We start from the raw sequence: 19,670 nt of genomic DNA, 5'->3' as shown, positions 1-19,670 counted from the left end.
TGCCGGCGCCCACCCCCCTCGTTGGGAGGAAGCGCGGCTCTCAGAGGACCTGAAGAAGCGCTGGGGCTCTCGATCCAATGGAGAGGGCTTCTCTCAGGGCCATTGCCCCGGGGTACTGGGCTGGGAACGGGCGGGGCGGGGGGGGGGCGGCGTCCCGGGTCCCCTGTGGGCTCCCCTGTGGGCTCCCCCTGGCTCCCAAGCCAGGTTACATAAGGAGGCAAGCCTGCTCCTCTAGGTAACCTGCTCCTCCTCTCCCGCCCAGCCAGGTTTAGGAGAGTCTCTTCTGCCCCGCCCCTCAAAGGAGGTTGAAGGATTGGGCCACAGGGCCTGGATCGCCGGACCCTGGGGTAGCAGACCCAGGCTTTGCCTGGGTCAGTGGGAGGAGCTGGGAAGATGGGAGGCCTTGGCTCTTCGGCAGGGATGGATGGGCCATCCTTGCGGCTGGAGTGGCTGGGAAGAGGAACTCAACTGACCCCTTGGGTCAGGTCCAGCTGCAACGTTGCCTGACCCTTGCTCAGTGTAAGGCTCTCCCTACAGTCTAAGTCCAGGGCGGCCGGCTATGACCTGACCACATGTGCGCAGGGCAGATGTGCTCAGGTCTGTCTCTCAAAAAAGGGCTTGCAGACTGTGTGGGAGTGTGTACCCAGGTCTAAATCTTGGTGGACTCCCCTCAGGGTCTTACTTTGAGGAGCATCTGATCTGAAGCTTTGAACCACAATGGGGTGCCCGCTTGTCCTTTAAGCCCTTGCTACCAACTGTGTTCCCAGATCATCTCCCTTCCCCCCCCTCCCCTGAGGGTTTTTAAAAACACCTCCCATTGCTTTCATCTTTCCAGCAAATCTGGCTGCAGCTTGAATGGATGCCTTATCTTCCTTTGCAGGTTTCTAGGGGAGAGTTTAACCAGGTATCAGGTGTGAGCATGGCTCTGGTTTTTATATAAACCTGAGGACCAAAGAAGAGAAGCAAGATCTATTCTCGTGCCTCTGGCTGGTGAAGGTTTTGCCTTGTTCAGAATAGGGAGGACAGATTTCTCAAAGACTCTTCTGTTCCTCTTCTTCTTTGGCTTTGGTTCAGAGCTGCCAGCACTCCAGAATCTTCCTGAAGAGCTGGGTGCTGTGAGATTTGAAGGGCTGTTGGAAGGCATGGGCGTTGAGGCCTCTGCCTTTCCTCCTAGGTTGGTTGCAGCAACCTCCAAGGAGATGTGTTGGCAAGTGCTAAGTGTCCCCTAAGGAAGGGTTTGGATGAGGATCTCTCTTCTCACTTAGTGCCTAGCTTTTGCAGCCACCAGGGTCTGCTGTCTCCCCCACCTGTTTGCGGGACCTGTAGGCATCCTTTCCAACCTGCAGAATCCTTGGCAGGATGGGAAGGGCCAGGCTCTCCGGGCCGTCTGTCGTGGGGCTGCTGGTGTTGCGGTGGGCCGCCTCTCACACCCGTGTCTCTGTTTCCAGCCCGGCTCTGGAAGAGGGGGGCCCGTGCGATTCCAGGTTGGCCTGCTCTGTGTTCATTCTGCCCCAGCTCAACTTGAGCAACCAGAGCCAGGGCTGAGGGCAAGCTACATTCTTTTCTGCTTTTCTGCTGCAGGATGCAGTTTGCTTTTTTTCCATGTGAATGAATTATGTTTGAAACTGAAATGGGAGGAAGAGAAAAATAGAGTGAGTGTGTATGGGTATGTGTGTGTGCAGACCTATATAGGTGGGGGGGGCAGCAGACACATTATTTTTCCATTTTCCTTTAATTAAGGCTCTGTGGAGGTGTGTTTGAAAACAGAGGGTCTCCTATGCCTTTGAGGAGGGTGAGAACACTGTTTTGGCTGCGTCCCGGGCCATATGCAGCGTATGGTGGCCAATGAAACTGGGCCTGGCTCATTCTGTTGCTTGTCTTGGCAGTCGGTTCCGTGGCTTGTGTTACCAGCTCTGGAACTTACGGTCTGCCAAGCTCTGTGTGCCTGTGTGTGTGTGTATGTGTGTGTGCACGCTCGCGCGCGTGTGTTCACTCTTGTGCATGTGTGTGGTTTGGCCTCTCGAAGCTCAGCAGAGACAAATGCCTTAGCGACCCAAGGTTGGAACGTTCAGTCTGTTTCTTTACACTCATTGCTGGCTGTGGGAGGCCCGGCCAGAGCCCACTGTTCTGGGGTGGGGTTTTTTTTTTTTTTTTGTATTATTATTATTTTTTAGTCTGTTTTCATGCTGCAGCTCATGGGATTCCATTTGTGGAGCTCGATTTCCAAAGCTAGAGCTGGCCAATGGCATTTTTTTCAAAGGGCCAGAATTTGTCACACAGTATGTGCATGTCCGTGTTATGTACCATACGATGAACTACAGACACCAATGAGCAGAGCTAGGGTGAGGTGGGAAGAGAAGAGGGAAAGCTGTCCAACGGTAGTACCTTCCCAGCTCTTCACTGTTCGGGATAAGGACCTTGGCAGAAATGCCTTAAAGTGTATTTATTGAGCACCTACGTTAGGCAGGGGAGAAAGCTGTATTTACAGTCAGGGCCTTATCAAAAACATTTCTCTGGTCCCCGGGGAAGAATCTTTCGGGGGGGGGGGAGAGGTTCCAGTTTCTTCTGTGGCTGGGATGGCCATGCAAGGATCTTGTGGAGGTGGCTTCTCCTGATCCTGCCACCCCTCATTCTCTTCTTGGGAGGAGGTAAGGACTGACCCCTTCTAAGCAGTGCAGGGGTATAGGAGATGCTGGCCCGCTGCTTCAGGGTGGAAGATCCTGGTGGTGTCTTGTTGCCAGTGATCTATGCAGCTGTGTTCTGGCAGATGGAGGAAACCTTCGGAGAAACCAAGGCAAAGGTCAGGTGCTGGGCCTCATTTCTGCACCTTTGTACCCAGCGCTGATCTGGCATCCTTTTTTTTTTTTTTTTTTTAAAGATTTTATTTATTTACTTGAGAGAGCGAGCCCAGGAGAGAGCACAAGTAGGGGGAGTGGCAGAGGGAGAAAGAGAAGCAGGCTCCCCGCTGAGCAGGGAGCCCGACACGGGGCTCGATCCCAGGGTCCTGGGATCGTGGCCTGAGCCGAAGGCAGATGCTTAACCCACTGAGCCACGCAGGCGCCCCTGATCTAGCATCCTTTGTTTCTCTTCTGCAGTAATGGCCTGGATGCAGGATGGTCTTGCGCCCTTAGGGTTCACAGCTGGAAAGTGGGACAGCAGAGAACCCTCCGGGGAAGAATCCTCTTCACAGTCCTAGGAAAGGGAGATCAGTGCTAGGTGGGAACCGTGTGGAAGGGAGGTCGAGGGGTCACCCAGCACTCGTGTCCCTCCAGGAAGGAAGGTCTTCGTGGCTGCACTGACTTCACGCTCACCGGGAGCAGGCGCTGCTCCAGGTACTTTCCAAGTATTAACTAATTTAATCCTCTTCTCAGCCTTACAGGGCAAATAACATTATTTATTATTCCCACTTTACAGCTGAGGAAAGTGAGCTGTGGAGAGGTTAGGGAATTCGCCCAGTGTCACACAGCTAGGAAGGGGCAGAGCTTGGATTCACCTTCAGATGATTGGGCTCTGAAGTTCCTACTCTGTACCACACTGGGGCCATGCCCCTGTTCTCAGTCTTAGAGATTTCTCCATTCCTTTGCCCCTTGCCTTCTGGATTGTCTTATCTTTTGGAAGCTGTTTTACCCACCTCATTTCAGATTCCAGGAGTGAGATCATTCCAGATGATTCCTTAGCTCCAAGAACAGGTTTGGTAGTTAAGTCACTGAGATTCACGGTAGTTAATACTCTGTTTTGTGATCACTGGCCTGGCACCTTTCTGTCTGCCACCCTTCACCCCTTCCTGCCCATGGACTTCTGTCCCCCCCACCCCTCTCCCATTTTCCTCCAGGCTGTGGCTCCCAAGACCTCCCACCCCGTCATGCTGATTCTCAGTCGCTGGCTACCTGCTCTGTAACCCCACTAGTGTTCCTGGGCCCTGACCATGAGCAGCCTTGCTCCTTGACCTGCCCCCACTCACCTCCACTTTCTCTTAGTGCTGAGCCTTGGGGCCTCAGGCCTTTTGCACTCTTTACACACCCATTCCTGGCTCCTGGTGCCAGCCCAGGCCAGCTGTTTGCCTGGAGGGGGGCTGGCCTTCCCAAAGAGGCCCAGGGACTTTAGAGCCTCCCTTAAACTTTTATTTCTATGGACAGAGAGTTCATGATGCAGATCCTAACTTTTTATTAACCTACCCCTCCCCCCTTTTAATCTGTCTTTGCCATTCTAGATGAAGAAGACGATTAATGGGCACTTTCTAACAAGAATAGCCCTGTACAAGCTTGACCTATCACAGCAAGACTGTTATTTATTTGTAGATATTTCCATTAAAAAACTATATCTTACAGAGTTACATACAGTACACAAGAGAAGAAAATAAGAGGGGGAAACTCTACCTTTCCTTCTTTGGGCTGAAATGATTCTTCATCTTAGTATCTTCCAACGGGACCCGATATCTGGAATTGAAGCGTACTGTGGCTTTTCTTCTGCTTGTATAAGGCAGTGCCCCAAACTGTGTGCCCACAAGCCCCCGAGGAAGTCAGAACAGGGAGATACAAGCTGTCGGATCTTTGTTTTAGGTTCTTGCCTCTTGGACCCATCTGGTCCCTATCTTCTCCAAGCCCGCTTTTAGGGAGCTGCATTAAGCCTCCCAAAATCTTAGGCTCCAGAGCAGCTTAGGGTCCACTGTGACCTCCTGAATGCTTTCTGTCTTATTCGTGCCTTACTTGTCAGTCTCATCTCGGATCTGTGCATTACCCAGTTTTTCTTCATTGGCTAGTTTCCAAGTTGTTCCTGGTCAATGTCCCAAATTGCCCAAATCTTCTTGGATTCTGGGCCTGTCTTTTGAGGTCAAGCCCCATTTGCCAGTTTTGGTCTTCTGCCAACATATAGAGCTTGCTCTTTATTTATGCATCCCAGTTACTAATGGAGACATGGAGGGTGTTTATCTTCCTTTCCGACCTCCTGGGCCCTGAAGGGAAAAATCTCTGGGTTCTTCCCCTAAAGCTTTTAGTGCATAGCTCTCCTTTTCCTCCTAAATTGTTTCCGTATGGAAGAAGCAGTTTGGGAGATGATTTCACCTCTTGTCATCTTTCCTATGTCTTCCTTGAAGTGGGTAAATTCCTCCTGGCTGTTATAGGTTCCCTGCCACTGCCCCCCTCCCCCATTTTTATAGATCCCTAAATCACATCAAATGGTTTTATTTTTCAAATCACCAAAGTTGCCTTTCAACCTTGGCTTGTCAGCCAGCTCTTTCCAGTTAATGAGGACCCGGTTATGAAAGGCAGCCGCTCTAGCCCCTCCATCTTCTGCCCCCCCCGCCCCCCCTGCCCCCCCAGAGCCGTTTAGGATGACTTCGCACTGGTGAATGTCAGCTGTTGGGATTGTCTCCTAGGAATGGCATGTGTTAAGGACTTTGTGGTTTGTATCTGAGCAGTTAGGGGCGCCCTTGCCAGGGGGGGTGGGGGTGGGGTGCGGGGTGGGGAGGAAAGAGAGGGGGATTTTTACTTCTGCAGAGGAAAGCCTGGTGTCTGATCCTCCAAGTGAGGCTTGCCATTGGGATGGGTTCACAGGGGAGCAGGAATGGCAAGAATTTATGGGGCTGCTGCTCCCAGGGGGGCGGTTACCCCTCTGAGGGGGTTCCACAGTAGCAAAGCATCCATTATATTTTGGGATCATTTGTTAGTGTGTCATTTATACTGTCTGTATGAAAATAAACAGAAGCTGCAAGCAGAGCCTATCATTCCCGGAATAGATCGGGGTCTGGCTTCCATCCTTCTGAGATGGCTTAGGCAGAGAAGCATACAGAAGCTGCTGGAGTATTTTTCTTGGGGTCTACTGTGGGAACAAATAATCTGGAGGTGGATAACGAGCATCTAAACTCCCAGAGACAGATCCTTACCCCACTCTCTGATTTTTGCTCCACCATGAATTTTTTTTTTATCACTTGTTCATTCATTCATTTTTATTTATTAATTCAACAAGTATTTGTTGATTACCCTTTCTGTGCCAGAAATGATGCTAGGCACTGGGGTTCCATGGGGCAGCAACTAGCCATGACTGCTGCTTCCCCCTTGAAATCACCCATATGCTTGCTGAGTGCCCACATGGCACATTTTGCCCCGTAGGAATTGGCCCTTACAGTACAAGAAGGTTCGGGGGCTTCTGGCGAAGGAGGAGATTCTGTATTCTTGCTTGACTGTATAGCAGGGGTGTGATGCCTCCATCCCGTTAGGGGTTTGTGTCCAGCTGAAACACCAGGCACAGGGCGTTTCCCCGCCTCCCATTACCCATCTGTTTTGACTAGCTCAAGCATCCTTTTGGTGGGGGGGCACGGGGGGTCACTGACTCCTCGTGGCATGAGTTCAGGTCTGGCAGAGGGCATTTTGTAAGTTTTTCTCCTCTCCTGGAAAGGAGATGTCAGTTTGGCTCAGGTAGCCTGAAATCACTCCCCTCTGCCTGCCAGGTGTACCTATAGCTGGGCCCAGGCATCATTTTGCCACCTAGGAAGGAGTCCTTCCATTGGCCCCTTTCTCATTCTCCCTGGGGGAGGCCCCAGGATATATGCAGCTCATCCACTTGGCCCCAGAGCCACCTTCTGGTGTGGAAACCTGCAGCCCTCTCTGCATTGCAGGCCTGGCTCTGGAGGGTGGCGGGGTGCCTTCAGTACAGTTCAGGCTTAGGGAGGGTCACAACACCTTGACCCACTGCGTACGAGATGTCTCAGGGGCCATGTCCATGTCTGGGCTCCCACCCAGCCTACCATGGGTTGTTCAGGGAACTTCCTAAACCTGGATCTGTGTGGAAGGCAGAGTAGAGGGTCCTCGGTGCAAGAGAGTGATCCTCCGCTAGGGGCTGGTGTCTCAAAGTCCACCATTGGAAGGTCATTAATATCTGCATATATATCTCTTGAACCCCAGGAGGGGAAACAAAAAGGGCAGGGTGAGAAAGCTCTGGTTCTAAAATCCAGGGACCAGGAGTCCAGCCCTGGCTTTTCCTCTGTGTGACCTTGGGCAAGTCATTTCACCCCTCTGAGCTTTAATTTCCTCATGTGCAAAATGAGGATGTGGTTTAGATAAGCACAGGGCCTCCTCCAGCTCTAAGACGATGACTTGATGTGAATGAGTCTCAGATCCTTTTCTGAGACGGCCCGGGGGACACTAGGTGCTAAGGAGGGGTGAGGGGCTGGGTGTGGGAAGCAGAGCAGGTGGAGCACAAACAGAGGGCCTGGGGTACCAAATGTGAACTTGGGTGCCCGGCAAGGAGCTCTCTGCAAACGGCTTCATAGGCAGGTGCGCTGGGGTGCTGAGGGCGAAATGGCAGGTCCATCGTCCACTCGCATGCACCTTTCTTCAAGGGAAGTGATGTCCAGGGGAAGTCTTTGTGGTTCAAGGGTGCAAATCCCTCACATGCTTTTCCCCTCAGAGTGCAGAACCTGTTGAGAAAGGGATATAGCGTTGGATGGGGAAGCAAATTTCACCTTTAAAAGAGAACAGAGATGGAGAACATGGTGTGTGCTTGTGGCCGACAGGGCCTCCCTAGTGGGCCCCTGTCCTGTACTCTAGACCTGGCAGCCTGGATGGGGACAGACAGTTGTGGATTACCCCCCAGGGCCACTCTTATGGGAGGCAGTGAGCCCAAGACAGCATGGCCATAGGAGAACATGAATTCTGCCCAGCAGGGAAGTGCGGTCCAATGGATGTCACATCTCCCCTATCTCACCAGGTACATCCCTCTCCATGGAAGAGACTGATAGAGGTAGAAGGGTAGGACAGAGCTCCCCCAGGATTTCCAGGACAGTTGAGGTTTTGATTTTATGGCCCTATGCAGAGAGGTAGGAAGGGAGAGAAGTTCCTTTTTGCAGGACTGGAATCCAGGAGCAGCTCTGTACTAAAATGTGACTTACAAGGCTGTACACATCCGATCTCCATATTCTCAGTGACTCCTGGCTCATAGGTGGTCAACAATTGGAAGGGTGAATGGATGGATGGATAGATACGAGTCCTCTAAGGGACCAGATGAGTCTGGCTTTCTTGGCAGACATGCTTTCTTCACTGCCATCTGTGTCTCAAAGTGACCATTTCTTATCCACCAGCTTCTCCCCGTAGGGAGAAGGAATAAGAGTTCTCTGGTGTTGACCTGTCTAACTTCTGTCTTTCTTTCATGCCTGAATCTGTCTTCCTTTGCACACCTTCTGGGTCTGGCTGAGCCAGAATATGTGTTTGCTCTGAGAATGAAGAGATGGGGAGGACTTTTCTGATCCCTTGCTGCGCTGGGAAAGCACAAGCTAATGCATTTCATCTTTGCCTCTCTGTCTTCCCCATAGACGCCAGATGCACACACTCACACACACGCTTACCTTGAACTTCGATTTGCTTCATTTCATATTCAGGGTGTCTTAACAAGTATGCAGAACGGGATGTGTGATTTGAGGGGAGGCACCGTGCCCGAGCAGAAATAGCTCCCTCTCAATCAGGTGCGAAGGGGCCTGAGACGCCACCGTTGTAACCCGCTTTCTTCGGAGGCAGCATGGTGCAGTTTAAATCCCGGCTACTCCAGTTTTAACTGTGCACAATCTTGAGCGAGTTCTCTTTCTCAGCCTTGGCTTCCTCGTCTGTGTAATGGGTCTGACTCCGTCTCGTGGGGCTACTGGAAGGATTCCCGCAGCGCCGAGCACATAGCACATACCGAATCAATGTGGCCTGTGCTTGGGTTAAGCCTTGCCTTCAGTGCCAAGAATAACTGCTGGGCATTAATTGATCAGAGTTCTTCTCTATAGCAGAATGGATGGAAGGGCAAGAGGAGCAACTGGGTGGGGAAGGGGTTCAGGGGAACATTAGTGAAAGAAAGGAAGAGGCCCCAGCAAGGCATGGGGGCTTAAGCCCCTCACGGAACCCCTCACCTGGCTGATGGCCCGTGTCCCGATCTTCTCGCACCCACTCTAGGCTGGGCTGCCGCTCCTCCTGCTATGATGCCTGGGCAGATTCCAGACCCTTCCGTGACTGCGGGCTCTCTGCCAGGGCTCGGCCCCCTGACCGGACTCCCCAGCTCAGCTCTGACTGCAGAGGAGCTGAAATACGCCGACATCCGCAACATTGGGGCCATGATCGCCCCCTTGCACTTCCTGGAGGTGAAACTGGGCAAGAGGCCCCAACCCGTGAAAAGTGAGGTGAGCAAGCCTTGTTCCTCTAAGTGGACTCCAAGGGGAGGATGCCTGGGTTACAGCCCCAGCTCTAGCCCCACATTCGCCGAGTGACCTCAGCATTGCTGTTCTGCGTGGGGTCTGAGGACCAGTAGAATCCATGTCACCGTGCAGCTCGTTAGAGATGCAGCGTCTCGGGCCCCGCTCCAGAAACTTCTGCATCAGAATCTGCATTTTAACAATCTCTCCCGGAGGGTTCATGGACATGTTAAAGTTTGAGAAGCTCTGGGCTAGGGCAGGATGCTGAACCTGTGTCTGGTTCTTCCAGGGGCAAAGGAAGAGTGATTAATAATAACAATAATGAATAATAATATACTGGCAGTCTCTCTGGGCTGTTGGGAGGATCAGGGGAGATCGTGGACACATGCACATGCTTTGGAAACTATACGAGAGAATGCCAATCATGGATTACCTTTCAAAATTATTATTGTGAGGCACATCATTGCCTCCACCCCTCTTGGCCCCAGGCTGGAGCTGAAGGTAGGCACTGGGGGAAGGGTGGTGTGGCATCCCTGCCCCAGCAGCTGCCAGAGACGGGCATGGAGGCGGTCCCGCAGCACCATCTGCTTTAGATGATGTTTGTAGAGGACCTGCATGTGAAGCACTCCTTCCTCGGGTCCCTGGAGGCTGCAGCTCCCATGAGCCTTCCTTGCAGAAGAGTAGCATTTCCCTGGGGACTGGTGAGAAGCAGAAGTCCTCAGCGTGGGTGAGCCTCAGTGCGTGCACTCCCCCAGCCTCTTCCCCAGGGGTGGCAGTTTGTCCAAAGACCTGCCCCAGTGAGGTTCCCAGCAGGGCCATTTTTTCCAAGGCCTGACAGAATAGCTGCCGACCTAGAAGGGGGAAGGGGCCAGCAGTGGGAGGCCGAGAGGGGTGGGGATGGGGGGAGGACTTGGGCAACCGTGAAGCAAAGGAGCTCGCTCATAGGCAAAGGTGCGCCTGGATGTGGGTCCATCCCGCAGCATGGAGCTCAGAGGGCTGGACATTCAGGCAAGAGGGACTCTTGAGTGGGGAAAGGTGTTTGGGTACTGCATTGGGTTTATTATACAGCTTCTGCTCTGCCCCCCCCCCGCCCCCAATCCCCAGGAGTGCCACCAAATTGCAAAGAGGGGCTGCTGGGGGCTTGGTCAGGGGTGACAAACTGGCCATTTGTGGGCTGGATCTGGCTCTCAGATGTGTTTTGTTTGGCCCGCACAGTGTTTTAAAAGAAACCTGAAACAGTATTTCACCTGAAAATTTGGATTTTAATCTTTGATTAAAAACTTGGGAGATCTGGCCACACTGTACCCCATTGTGGCCTGGCCACAGCCACATGGAATGGAGAGCCCCCCTCACCTCTTTCCTCCCTCCAGTTTGCCACAGGCCCACACACCTCCCTATTGTCCTTGGTTTTGTTTACACTGTTGGTTTTGCTTTTGTTACCACAAGCTGCCTCCATTTACCTCAACTGCCTGGCTCCCACTGTAGATGTTTGCACTGGGGACACCTGGATGAGGTACATTGTAGGTGCCCATTAAAGACTGTTAAGTAGGAGATGAAAGTTGATGGTAATTATATTCTTCTGAGTTGATAAATCAACGTGCTGTTAATAGTACTTCCTGGCTTTTTTAGTGCTCTGTTTTCTTTATGGAGGGCCCTTGTCTTTGGTCTTTTGCTATGCCCTTTCCCAGGCTCATAACTTGAAAGCATCCGTTTCTGGGTCGTTCCACAGTATAATTGCCATTTAAAACCAGCAGCTGAGCAGTTTCACTGGGGCACGGAGGCTGTGGGACCAATGAAGAGTCAGGTACCTTGGTCCGGGGTTGGCCCAGCAGGGATTTGCCCTGGGGGCTGAGTTACCACCCCTTCCCTTTCTGCAAAGAGCGCGGAGGAGCTTTCTTTTTCTTTGGAAAAGGGCTTTATTTGGGTTGGGTATTTTTACATTTCACAGCCTCCCCCGGATTGGTGGCATATGCCCTGTACCTGACAGTGACTGTCTTCACAGGCCCCCACAAACACGCACCATCCAGGCCGTGAAAATAACAAGCCGTTTTTAGGGCATATTTGCATGTCCCCTCCCCAGCTGTCAGACTGCAGCTTCGTGGGGGCGAAGAGGCAGATGGAGCAGTGCAGACTGTGCTGGCGTGGAGTGAGGTCAGCCCTGCACTGGGAACTGACCTCCACATGCTTCCTAGGTCAGACCTAAGATTGGGGGAGTGTCATTCTGAGAACAACTGAAAAATAAAGGAGGTGGGGAGAAACTTGCAGCTCTAGAACCTTCTGTCCCGAAGATTTCTTTGCATATGGCGAACTGCCTTTGGAGGATTTTCACGTTGGCATTTTAGCCTAGTAGAAGTTTCTTGAAGGATAATAAGATACTGGCTCACAACTATTAAGCATTTAAGATGAACCGGGCCCTGTGCTAAGTGCCAAACGTACGATCTTGCTGATTCCTTATTACCCTGTCTTGGTGCTCGGGTTCTCCGTGTTGTAGGGAAGAGGAATTTGAGGTCCAGGGAGGAAGAGATCAAGTCACTCAGGATCACACCGCTGGAGAGGGGCAGAGCTGGGGCTGTCTGGGGTGGAGACTCGCACGGGGCGCGGTGCTGGGCGCTCTTCGTCAAGTGTCTCACTGAACCCTTTGAAGTGATGGTTACCGTGGCGGTGGTTTATGCCCACGTTACGGATGAGGTCAACAAGGCTTAGAGAGGTCCGAGGTCGTGCAGCTGGGAAATCAGCCCAGCGGTCGGACCTTATAGAGCCAGAGCATCAACCTTAGACTGTGCTGCACCCCCGCCCCCCATGGCTCTCTACATCCTTACACGCTTCTCAGCAGCCCGCTGTCGGGCTGGGGAGGCCGGATGAACCTGGCCCCAGAACACTCGATCATTTTGATGACATGGCCCGGTTAGTGCTGAGCCCTGCACTTCTGGAGCCTCGTCGTCTCCCGGGCCCTGGCGAGAAACCCGGGCCGAGCTGCCGTGCAGGCGGTCCTGTCCGAGCTGGCTGCTGGGCGGGCCACCTTGCAGAGGCCAGCGGTCTCTTGGGCCGTGGCCAAACACACGAAGCCGTTTGGTAAAAGAACATTGGAGGAATTAAGTTAAACGACAGGTTTTGTAAATGATAAAGTGCCCTGTGCTGATGTTATTATTACGTGGTTGACACTTCAACTGTTTTGGTGCCAAGAGCTTGGCTGCAGTCCACTGGTCCGGCAGATAGTGCTAAACAACTACTATGTGCTTGGGCCTGTGCCAGGCACTGGGAACCGAACCATAAACAAAGTAGACGAAGCCCCCTTCTCTTGGAGCTGTATGTCAGAGTTGGGGGCATCCAGAAAGACAAATACGCAAAGTAGTGTATGATGTAAAAGGTCAGGTAGTGGTCAGTATTGTGAAGACAAATTCAGTTGAGCAAGCAGATGGAGAGTGGCCAGAGGGCTCATTTGGCTGGCTGGCTGGGGAGTCTGGGGAAGTCATATTCTGGGGGATGGGATTTCTAGAACTGATGCTTCTTCCTAGCCTCTCTGTTCTTGCCTTTCCAATAGTCCTTTTCAAGACAGTTGTGCTCTCTAGCTTCCTCTAGACTTTTCCTTCCTTCACTTTTCATTCTGTAGCCCCTTCCAGCCGGACTCCTCAACCAACCAGCCGCTATTGGCCTGAAGATCTTGGCCCTCCCCAGGGCATCTCCAAGTGGGCTGCTGGGGCCACGCCCTGCCTCCGACGAGCCTGGAATACATTTCCAGTAGGGACAGCAGGGCAGCCAGAAGCCCCACCCTTGCACGCGTGAGGGCACACACACACGTAGACACAGACACAACCCCAGGCACTCACTTAACCTGCTAGATGGGACCCCTCACCCTCTGTGCCACTCTGCAGGGCTCTAGAGGACGTTTGAGTTCAAGGGAGTTTGGACTGGATGACCTTTTAGGAAAGAGGCTGCAAACTGTCATTCCATGGGCAGGAGTCAGCCTACGGATGAATCTCATTTGGCCCTGACAGTGTGGTTTGCTTTCTTGCTTTCTTGCTTTTTTTTTTTAATTGAATGAGTTATTATATTTAAAAGCCGGGAAATGTGGACTTTCTGGCTCCTTTAAAAAAAACCCAGAATATCTGGCCAGTCTAGGCCCACACCCTTATAAGCACCAAGAAGCTGGAGCTGAGTAGCAAATGCTCACTGTATTAGCACACAGCCTTTAGCTTGCCACAGTCCCCACTACTCCCTGTTGCCTTCCACAAAGCCAGTTTTTGAGTGTGCGTCCTGTGTGTAGGCCCCAAAGACAGGGATGACATCTTACATTTCTTTGTATTTCCAACAGATTGTGTGCAGTGACTTGCATAGATTTCATGTTTGATACGTGCTTGTTGGTTTAAACGTTAATTAGCTATGTCAACTTAGCAAGTCACTTAAACTCTCTGTCCCTTGGTTTCTCTGTCAGTTCTTATCTCCAAGCATTGTCCATTTGTTTTTCTATTCCTGGATTTACGTGACTTTAGGCAGAAAAAAAAAAAAAACCCACCATGAAAATCAAACCAACTATTTCTAAAGCTTAGCTAATCATCAAAACCGCTTGGAAAACTTTATAAATACGTATTTCCAAACCCGACCCTAGGTCCATGGACTCAGAAACTATGAGAGCAGAGTCCAGGGAATCTGTACATTCAGAGGTTCCTCAGCTACCTCTGGGTACCTGACTTTCACTGTTTATACCTCTCCTCGGGCTCCGAGGCCTTCACCTTGAGGAATCCGTGTGCACATTTCAACATGGGCTGCCTTTCCAGCACACATTCCACATGGTGACTGGGTCCACATCCTTGTCATCTTCAGAGCAGGAGAGACTTCGCCGTTGGTGAATTTCACACTGGTCATTTCCCAACTTCTGGGCCCTAAAGAACACTTAGGGGGTTTTCACCTTTGATGAAGTGTGAATTTGAGTCCATGGATTACAGGGCGGTCTTGGAAGGTGTGCTCATTCTCAGCCACAGGTGGTCGTCCCAGAGTTTGTTCACCAAAATGTTCGCCCATGTTTAGCCTGAGCATACAGAGTTGCCCCAAATCATCTGATGTGCTGGGTAAATGTTGGCGTAAGCACACTTGTGTTTTTAGTGATTTAAAACATAAAGCCCACTGACATTTTTTAGCAAGCTTGCATAATTGGTTTTTAATTTGTGGCTCTTTGAAATAGCATTGGCCTTCTTCCCCCCTGACTCACACACTTTTTCTGTCTCATACTTCTTTGGCAGAGAGATCCAATCTGTCCCTTCTTGGAATAGGAATCTCCCAGCTCATCTTTGAAATCCTGAGTTTCCATTTAGTTCCATCACTTTGTTAGCGCATTGTCAAAAGCCATTAGCTTTTTTATTTCCTTTAATAGTTTCATTTGAGGGAGAGCGATTGATCGCTAAAGGCCGCTCTTGGTATATTTAACGTTGGCCCCTGTGTTACTGAGTCCTGTTTGATGTAGGACCCCAAGCCTTCACAAGCGTTCTGACGCTCTTTGTTCACCTCATAGGTTGGTCACACCCGCTATCGTTTGAGGACAGGGTCCCTTGGAAAGATGGTGGTGGGGACATGGCTGAATATGTGTGTCCTTAGAAATCAGACTTCCTCTGCAAAGTTCAGGGAGTCCTGTGTTGCCTTCTTAGATTCTCTACCTTAAGATGGGGATAATATTAGTACCCACCTCTTAGTGCTGCTAAGTGCTTAGTGATCAAACGAACGAATGCAGGCCAAAGGTCTCACGTCATGCCTGGCACTCAGTAAGATACACAACAAATGTAAGATTGTTGTGCTTCACTTTTCCAATGTGTTAATTATGCAAGTTAGTTTTTATTTTATTTTATTTTTAAAAAGATTTTACTTATTTACTTGACAGAGAGAGACACAGCGAGAGAGGGAACACAAGCAGGGGGAGTGGGAGAGGGAGAAGCAGGCTTCCTGCCGAGCAGGGAGCCCGATGTGGGGCTCGATCCCAGGACCCTGGGATCATGACCTGAGCCGAAGGCAGACGCTTAACGACTAAGCCACGCAGGCGCCCCAAGTTAGTTTTTATTATTGATTCAAACACTGTTCCTTGGGCTTTCCTTTCCTTGAGGGTATTTTGCCCTTGGACGTGGTGAGTGGCCTGAATGTGTGGAGATCGCAGGTGTCATGGGTGCAGGGCACCATGCTGGCTTCCTAACCAGAGGGGCTGCTTCTGGGGCCTGGGAAGAGCTCCGGACTCTGGCTCAAGCTTCTGGGTTTGAAGTCTGGCTCCTTCACTCACTCCCGGTACAACCTTGGACAGGTCAGCCGTCTTGCTGTTTCTTCATCTATAAAAGGAGGAAACTCATACTCACCGAGTTGCATCACGAAGATTAATTGAGGCACTGTGTAAAAAGATGACCTTGACTCCAGCACAATTTGATTGTAAATTGCCTCTTTAGGGGCTGTGGCCCATGTGCAGTGAATCACACTACACACTGTGACAGCATCGGCCTTTCCAATGTGTTGCACCTCTGACCTGGATTTCAGGGAAGCAAGCAGACCTTCCTGTTTCTGGTTGCTTGTGCAGGTTTGATGCAACCAATTTTAGTTACCATCGCAAACTGTAAATGAGAAGGCCCTTCAACCCTCTGTTTTCCCCTAAGCTGCTTTGTGTGACCCCTTACCTTGTTTCCTGTGGTGTTAAGGTCTCTGCTGGATTCCCGTGAACCATCAGTTTCTTAGCAGCCGTACAACGTGGCCTCTTCTGTCAATGCTGGCCATCCTTCTCTGGTGTCCCCGGGTCCACTGGCAGCATGGACTCAGAGTTGGGAAACTGGGTCATCTCACTGGTGAGCTCCGCTGGACGAACAGCTCTGGAGCCAGCCAAGCCGCTTTCCCTTCTACCGTGCCCCAAGGCACAAGACCACTTGGCCTGAGGTTGGAGCTCTGAGACTTGGGACGTACAGGCAGATTTGGGCAGGCTGTGGAGATGCTGGGAATCAGGTCACCGGCTTCCTCTGGGTTTAACGTCCCCTTGAAGCTGTGCACATCCTGCCCTGTGCTGGGGCTCATTGTGCTCTGCTCTGTGGCTGTGACTGCAGGGTTCCCCTTTACTGAGCACGGTGTCTGCGCATGTTCTGGATGGCAAGCTCCTGCACAGTTTGCCTCCGTAGCTCTTCTTCCTGCCCCTCCCTCTGCCACCACCAATAAAAAACTTGGCTCTTTGGGGGCATTGTAGCAAAGCAGGACTGGGGCATTGGAACAGTTTGGCTCTGGAGAGGTTACTAGGCATCTGAGCTTCAGTTTCCGCCCTTGTAAAAATGGGGGAGACAGACCTCTATGTCACACCATATACAAAAATTAACTCAAAGTGGATCCCAAGACTTAATATAAGAGCTAAAACTATAGAACTCTTAGAAGGAAACAGCCGTTAATCTTTGTGAGCTTGGATTAGGCAATGATTTCTTAGCTAGGATACCAAACCACCAGCAACAAAATAAAAAATAGATACATTTGACATCATCAAAATTAAAAACTTTTGTGTTTCAAGGGACACAAAGTAAAAAGATAGCCCACAGAATGAGAGCAAATTTGTGCACATTATAGATCTGATAAGGAACTCATATATAGAATATGTAAAGAGCTATTCCAACTCAATAATAAAAATGGGCAATGCACATTTCTCCAGGGAAGATATATGAATGGCTAATAAGCACATGGAAAGATGCTCAACATCATTGGCCATCAAAGAAATACAAATCAAAACCACTGACATACCACTTCACATCTGCTAGGATGACTATAATAAAAAAGAAAATTTGTAACAAATGTTAGTGACGATGTGAAGTTGTAATCCTCATACACTGCTGGTGGGAATGTAAAATGGTGCAACCACTCCAGAAAACAGCCCTCAGAAGACTAATTCCACTCCTAGATAGACACCCAACAGAAAGAAGCACATGTCCACACAAAAACTTGTACATGAGTGTTTATAGCAGTATTATTCATAATATCTCAAAACCGGGAACAACCCAAATGTCCATAAATTGATGAACAGGTAGAGGAAATATGATATATCCGTACAGTGGAATATTACTTTTTCATAAAAAGGAATAAAGTACTGATATTTGCTACAAAATGGATGAGCCTTGAAAACAATTATGTTCAGTGAAAGAAGCCAGTCACAAAGAATCACATACTGCAGGATTCCATTGATAGGACATGTCCAGAGTAGGCAAATCCATAGAGACAGGAAGGAGAACCACTTCCCTGGTGCCTGGGGCTGGGGGAGATGGGAGAGGTGGGGGGTGACAGTTAAGGGGCATGGGGTTTCTTTTGGAGTTAATGAAAATGCTCTAAAATTTATTGTGGTGATAGTCGCACAGCTTTGTGAGTATACTAAAAGCCATTGAGTTGTGTACTTTAAGAGTGCAAATTGGTGAATTTTATCTCAGTAAAGCTGTTTTTAAAATGAGGAAGAATAATATCGATGTTGCATAGGTGTGGGGAGGATTCAAAGATAATCATGTAAATCACCTGGCATGTATCAGGGCTCCAGAATTAGTAGCTATAGTGATTAAAACCCCCTGTTAAGCCAACAGCAGTGAAAAAGCCAGGATCTGGTTAGGGGCATTTTCTCCTCTTTCCTTTTTATTGCTAGTGGCCATCCAGAAGCAATGAGAGCAATCTGGCAGCATTTTGCATGGAACTTGGGAGGAAATATGAAGTAATCCTGGCTACTCATTAGAGTCCCCTGGAGAGTGTTTAAAAAAATACTGACGTGGAGCCCAGAGATTCTGATTCAAGTGGTCTGGGTGGGGCCGGCAGGTGGTTCTAGCCTGTGGCCGTTGGTTGAAACCTCTGGTACAATATAAACCGGCCCAGGTCTTTGAAGGAGTGAGGACATCTGGGTTCAGGATAGAAGGCTCACGTGAGCAATGCACTTTATAGTTGGTAAACTGCTTTTGTAACCATTATCTCTTTTGATCTGTTTAACAACCGTACAGCAGGTAGGTGTTATTAGTGCCATTTGTTGTGAGAGAACTGAGATTTCGAGAGGTTAAGTCATTTTTAAAGCATAATTTTATTCTTTTTTTAAAGCAAGATCCACACACATGCTCATACTTATTAGTTATCAAATCTAACACCTTGGGGAGCACCGCCAGGTCGATGCCTGGTGCCAGGTTAATCTATTGTGTGTAGACTTCAGAACAGAGCTTTTTCTGCTCCTCTTTAACTGATGAGAGTGCAGGGCAAGCTGATAAAATGTTATTTACCTATGTCCATATTTACACACATGCCACTTGTAATTACTGATCTGTGTGTGCAGGGGAAACATGAGATGGGAATAATTTGGATCCCGAGGCTGTCAGAAACCCACAGCTGTTCCCCATAACCTGAGCGAGAGGCTTTACATCAATCACAACACACCTTATTGAATGACTATGATACAATGTGAGCCCCTTAATAAAATACCACCTGTATCTATTTGGCATAGAGTGGTATCATCTGAGCAAGAGACTTCTGCCGAAACCACTCTGAAATCTACTGGCTTACATTGGCGCTACTCGAAGTGGGGTCTGTAGAGCAGTGGACCAGAATTGGGGAGCACGTTAAAAGTTCTTGGGTCTCACCCCGAGACTACTGAAGCAGCTATTTTAGAGGGTAGAGTCCAGAAATCTGGGATGAAACGAGCCCTCCGGGTCATTCTGATGCTTTCTGCAGGGTTGGTTTTTTTTTTTTTTTTTAAAGATTTTATTTATTTGAGAGAGAGAGAGATTGAGAGAGCGAGTGGGGGAAGGGGCAGAGGGAGAAGCAGACTCCCTGAAGAGCAGGGAGCCGGATGCGGGGCTCGATCCCAGGACCCCGGGATCATGATCTGAGCCGAAGGCAAACGCTTAACCAACTGAACCACCCAGGAGCCCTCTCTGCAGGTTTAGATAACCCTAACGTCCCTTCCAGCTCTGACCGGCTATGATGCTGAGAATGCCTATGAGGGTCTAAGACCACGTTTTTCTCCAAAGTGATCTCAAACTTTCTAGAGGGACCCACACGCCATCAGCTGTCCATTAATGTGTGTGGTACCTGAATTTGTGTAAGGCAGGGTTGCCATCTGAGTCTGCAGACATTTCCAAACCAGTTATTTCCAGGTATTGAGAACCTCACCGCACCAGCACTCGCACCCTAAGGGATTTCCCAATTAATGAAGCTGCCAAGCTTATCAATAGGCTGGCTCTTTTATAGTTTTAGAAGGGAGGATCAGATAAGCTGTTCATCCATCGCTGTAGCTGGCGGGAGTTCTCAGCTGCTCTGGTCTGGGAACTTGGGGCTGCAGGAGCTCTCCGCCTCCCTCCCCCTGTCCCCCCTCCCCCACCCCTCCCCCGTCCCCCATTCCTCCCCGCCCCCCATTCCTCCCCGCCCCCCATTCCTCCCCCCTCCCCTATTCCTCCCCTCCCCCCTCCCCCTCCCCCCTCCCCTATTCCTCCCCGTCCTCCTCCCCCTCCCCCCTCCTCCTCCCCCCTCCCTCCTCCCCCTCCCCTCCTCCCTCCCC

The 19,670-nt window shown here is 50.3% G+C and overlaps 1 protein-coding gene across 2 annotated transcripts in view; it reads left to right on the top strand.

The window, feature by feature from the left end:
* The first annotated feature begins 3,236 nt into the window (after window positions 1–3,236).
* The window catches only part of JDP2 (Jun dimerization protein 2), a 34,558-nt gene continuing 18,124 nt past the window's right edge, over window positions 3,237–19,670 (top strand). The window contains exons 1-2 of one of the 2 annotated variants that reach the window (XM_034992334.1): window positions 3,237–3,332; window positions 8,925–9,148. In XM_034992334.1, coding sequence (XP_034848225.1) covers window positions 8,948–9,148 — 201 coding nt within the window. In that variant the 5' untranslated portion in view covers window positions 3,237–3,332; window positions 8,925–8,947. Of the gene's footprint in view, window positions 3,333–8,924; window positions 9,662–19,670 lie in introns of those variants that run through there. The other variant, XM_034992333.1, reaches the window with a different exon arrangement.

This window comes from Mirounga leonina, unplaced genomic scaffold (assembly GCF_011800145.1).
Source record: "Mirounga leonina isolate KUSES-001 unplaced genomic scaffold, KU_Mleo_1.0 Mir_82, whole genome shotgun sequence".
NCBI classification, from domain to species: Eukaryota; Metazoa; Chordata; class Mammalia; order Carnivora; family Phocidae; genus Mirounga; species Mirounga leonina.
This window is presented reverse-complemented; position numbering and strand designations above follow the sequence as displayed.